This window comes from Palaemon carinicauda, chromosome 40 (genome assembly GCF_036898095.1).
Source record: "Palaemon carinicauda isolate YSFRI2023 chromosome 40, ASM3689809v2, whole genome shotgun sequence".
NCBI classification, from domain to species: Eukaryota; Metazoa; Arthropoda; class Malacostraca; order Decapoda; family Palaemonidae; genus Palaemon; species Palaemon carinicauda.
Genome location: NC_090764.1, coordinates 64,438,500 through 64,443,499, shown reverse-complemented (window position 1 = coordinate 64,443,499; position 5,000 = coordinate 64,438,500). Strand labels below are relative to the sequence as shown.

The following is a 5,000-nucleotide window of genomic DNA, read 5'->3' as shown; positions in this document are numbered from 1 at the left end:
TAAGCCCAAGGGCTTCAACGGGGAAAAATATCCCAGTGAGGAAAGGAAAATAAGGAAATAAATAAACTACAAGAGAAGTAATGAACAATTAATATTAAGTATACTAAGAACAGTAACAAAATTAAAATAAAACTTTCATACATAAACCATAAAAAGAGACGCATGTCATTAGAATAAAACGTTTATTCTGTAGTACTCTAGCTGTAGTACTCTAGAAGTTTTATTCCAGCTGTGACTAGGTTGTGGAATCATACTCCTAATCGGGTAGTTGAATCAGTAGAACTTCAAAAGTTCAAAGTTGCAGTAAATGTGTTTATGTTGAACAGGCTGACATAGGTATAGTTTATATATGAAATATCTGTTTTAATGTTGTTAATGTTTCTAAAATATTTTATCTTAATTGTTTATTGCTTCTTATATCGTTTATTTATTTCCTTTCCTCACTGAGCTACTTTTCCCTGTTGGAGCCCTTGGGCTTATAGCATCTAGATTTTCCAACTAGGGATGTAGCTTAGCTAGTAATAATGATAATAATAATAATGAAAGATTAAAACTACAGTACAGAAAAACTAAAATCAAGACTGCAGGGTTGTGGAGGCCTTGTGGTAGCGTCCTTGCCTGGTGATTTCCAGACTGGGGTTCGAACTCGTTATTAGTTCCTTTGGTTACTGCAACCCCACCATCCTTGTGAGCTTAGGTTGGGGTTGGGTTTGAGGGAGCCTATAGATATATCTGCTGAGTCATTGTCTGGCCATCCTTGGTCCTAGCTTGGGGGGAGAGGGAGCTTGGTCGTTGGTCATATGTATAAATGGTCAGTCTCTAGTCATTGTCTTGCTTGCTAGGGCAACGTCACTGCCCCTTGCCTCTGCCATTCATGAGCGGCCTTTAAACCTTTAAACAACGAATAGGTAGGTAATGTGGTAGATATATAATTAAAGACAATCTTTAATATGATGTGAGTTCATTTTACATTTAAAGAAAAATAATATTTTAATACCAAAAGTGCTTTAAAAACTTAATTATCTTCGCGTACGAATATATTTCCAAGACTGCCTGGCAAGATATCAGCAGGCCATAGGCCATTCTTAGTCTTTCTAACGGCAGACATGTTGCTATTGTGGTATTTACGTCCACTTAAATATTTCGATGAATATTTCAGTGGTATTTTTAAGGCATATTCTCTAAACCCTTCCTGGACCATAATTTCTATAACCATTTTTCATCAGTCTAAACAAAATGTGATCCATTTTTTTTTAATATTATTATTATTATTATTATTATTATTATTTTTATTATTATTATTATTATTATTATTATTATTATTATTATTATTATCTAAGCTACAGCTCTAGTTAGTAAAGAAGAATGCTATAATCCAAGGGCTCCAACAGGTAAAATAGCCCAGTGAGGAAATGAAACAAGGAAACGGATAGAATAGTATGCCCGAGTGTACCCTCAAGCAAGAGAACTCTAATCCAAGACAGTGGAAGACCATGGTACAGAGGCTATGGTGCTACACAAGACCAGAGAACAATGGTTTGATTTTGGAGTGTCCTTCTCCTAGAAGAGCTGCATACCATAGCTTAAGAGTCTCTTCTACCCTTACCAAGAGGAAAGTAGCCACTGAACAATTACAGTGCAGTAGTTAATCCCTTCATTAAGGAAGAATTGTTTGGTAATCTCAGTGTTGTCAGGTGTATGAGAACAAAGGAGAATCTGTAAAGAATAGTCCAGACTATTCGGGATATATGTAGGCAAAGAGAAAATAAACTGTTACCGGAGAGAAGGATCCAATGTAATACTGTCCAGCCAGTCAAAGGAATATCTCTCTAGAATCTTTTTCCTACGCTTCAATCCAATGGGTGGCTTAGATACTGTACTGCACATGTTTCACACTCCAACATTGTAACATATTAACATATTTTTTTTATTGTATATTTCACTATTCACCTCTTTGTCAACAGAATCGGTTAGAGCCTGTTTTTTCTTTCATTGGTCATTTGAATTTTTGTGACCTTCTTCCACTAAAACTGTTGTATAAAAAGCTCATTGTCTGTTAAGATAAAGTTAGTTGCATTCGCCTCGTCTCTCAGTTATCACCTACCTGACGATCCGCACATTGGAACAGAAATAAGATAGAACAGCACATTTTAGCTTAACTCTTATTATTGAGCCTTTCCCAATACGTATTCATGTTATAGATCTTCCACGCACGGTTATACCGTTACTCTCCTTCAATTAAAGCAAATGTTCCCTTTCACTTGTCACCAAAGACATTTGTTCTCTTTCACCTTTTACCACCAAAAGCATTTTTTCTTTTTCACTTGTCACCACCCAAAGAATTTGTTCTCTTTCACTTATCAACACCAAAATCTTCTGTTCTCTTTCACCTGTCACCGCTAAAATCTTTTGTTCTCTTTCACCTGTCTCCACTAAAATCTTTTGTTCTCTTTCACCTGTCTCCACTAAAATCTTTTGTTCTCTTTCACCTGTCATTAAAGGCAATTGTTTTCTTTCACCTGTTACAAAAGCATTTGTTGTCTTTCACCTGTCACCACCTAAATCTTGCCGATACCACAACACCTCTTACACCCTCCCTATCATCCTCCTGTGAAGAGGGCCACTTGGCTCCCCTTTGTTTTTGGGAACAATATAATTGAACTCAAAACTATTGGAAATTGCCAGGCAAACAGGACGAGATATGCCTACAAGGCAATGAAATGGCCTTGTGAAACAGCTATAACAACGTCTCTTTTTCTATTGAGAAACCCTGTTAGTGGGGATACCTCAACGTAGAGAAAGAGTTTGTGTATCACCGTCATCAGCAAAGCTGTACTAGCCAGCGACACACCAACTATAGTCCATTTCTTTTAGCTATGCATATTTGCACCGACTTGCGGCGGTGCCCTTTTAGCTCGGAAAAGTTTCCTGATCGCTGATTGGTTAGAATAATCTTGTCCAACCAATCAGCGATCCGGAAACTTTTCCGAGCTAGAAGGGCACCGCTGCGAGTCGGTGCAAATATGCATCGCTAAAAGAAATGGACTATAGGTTGGTTTGCTGTGAGTGATGAGACAAAAGGTTCCCATCATCACTAATTTGCACTGGTCAGCGTGATGAAAACTGTCCAAACCTCAGATATGAGTAAGGGCGTGTCTGAACCCTATGTCCTGAAGTGGACCAGAAATGGCTGCATTTGTTGTTGTTGTTTTATATATATATATATATATATATATATATATATATATATATATATATATATATATATATATATATCAACAATGTTATGTTTCCGTTATAGACCAATGAAATATTAGCAAGCAAGATATGAAGCGAACCCTATAAAAACAGGAAAATTGACCGCCAGTTATTTCTTGTGGTCAAGGCTACTTTTTATGACTCCGGATGTTAGGGACGGTTGGAACTCGCTCCTCACAAGTGCTAGAAAGCACTCTGGGTTTTAAGAAGAGATTGACATTGTCAGGTAATAAAGGTTTAGAGGCCACTCATGAATGGCAGGGGCAAGGGATAGTGACATTGTCATATCGAGCAGGACAATGCCCTAGAGACTGGCCGTATACACATGATCAGCGCTGATGACTCAGCAGATAGACCTATAGGCTCCCCTAAACCTTCTATCTTTAGCTCACAAGGTTGCAGCGGCCAAAGAAATTAACGAGTTTGAGCGGGACTCAAACCCCAGTCCTGCATTCACCAGTCAGGAACTTTACCATATCGGCCACAACAACAACAACAACAACAATAATAATAATAATAATAATAATAATAAAATTTGTAGACTGCTCTCAAGGTCAGGTTAGGTTAGGTCTGAAGAACAGACTTATAATTTACCAATTATTTGCTGATTTATGTGCAATACTGTTGTAACTAATACATCAATGATAGCAATACTAATAACCATCAATATTGGTATTATCATTATGAATATAATTATTAATACAGAGAATTCATCATAGTTTGGCTAATTGAGTCTTGTATTTGGATTAAATTTTTTAAGCCAAATGTATGTAATACTACAATCACTGATCATATCTAAATTAACTAAAATCGATTGCTCATTCATTGATGATATTATGGGATCCAGAACAAATAAGTGTGATTAAATGAGTTAACAAAGTAATAGAATAAAAAAAAAAAAAATAACTTCACCAACAAAGATCCTTCTGAAGTGAACCCAGTTTCCTTCCCTGGTCTGTTACCTAAGTGTGTTTTCTTGTACACTGCATCGCAAAAGTATCGGTGCAAAGGGGCTGATTCGTACTGTTCCGGAAGAATTCACTCAAGCACTGATATCGTAGGAAGGGAGGGTTGGTATACCTGCAGGCTGTAGGTGCTCAGCAAGTACTAAATACTTAGACTAATATTTTAGTACGTCGCTATACCGAAACTCAGGCCTACCAACACGTAGGACGTTAGATGTATTTCAGTGACTTTCGTACTTTGGTCCAAAATGTTTCGCACCAATTGTGCGCCGGTACATTTTGACCTAGTGTACGGACTGCTGCGTTGACTAAAAATTGGAAATCACACTCATGATATTAAGAGAATATTCTATTGCAAGAACGTTGAAACCTTACCTGTCAATTGATAACTGTAAACAGTGCAGTTGACAGATTTCTCTTCAGCATTACGAAGACCTCCGATTCTATACCAATTTCCAGAGAACTGAGGAAAGAAATAAAGAATAGAGAATAAACATTTTGCTGTCATTTTAAAAAGGACAGTCTATTTATTATTATTATTATTATTATTATTATTATTATTACCAGCTAAGCTACAACCCTAGTTGGAAAAGCAAGATGCTATAAGCCCAAGTGCTCCAACAGTGAAAAATAGCCCAGTGAGGAAAGAAAATAAGGGAATAAATAAACGATCTGAGAAATAATGAACAATTAAAATAAATCATTTTATAAACAGTAACAACATCAAAACGGAGATGTCATTAATAAACTATAAAAAGGCTTTTGCATCAAATCATT

General features: G+C 36.6%; 2 protein-coding genes across 2 annotated transcripts in view; one reads left to right on the top strand and one right to left on the bottom strand.

Annotated features, from left to right (window-relative positions):
• Positions 1-5,000, top strand: part of DCAF12 (DDB1 and CUL4 associated factor 12-like protein) — a 198,135-nt gene that overhangs the window by 10,696 nt on the left and 182,439 nt on the right. The gene's annotated exons all lie outside the window — the stretch shown is intronic.
• LOC137632057 (crustacyanin-A1 subunit-like) overlaps positions 1-5,000 on the bottom strand; it is a 32,705-nt gene that overhangs the window by 8,605 nt on the left and 19,100 nt on the right. The window contains exon 3 of the mRNA XM_068364033.1: positions 4,599-4,686. Coding sequence (XP_068220134.1) covers positions 4,599-4,686 — 88 coding nt within the window. The remainder of the gene's footprint in view (positions 1-4,598; positions 4,687-5,000) is intronic.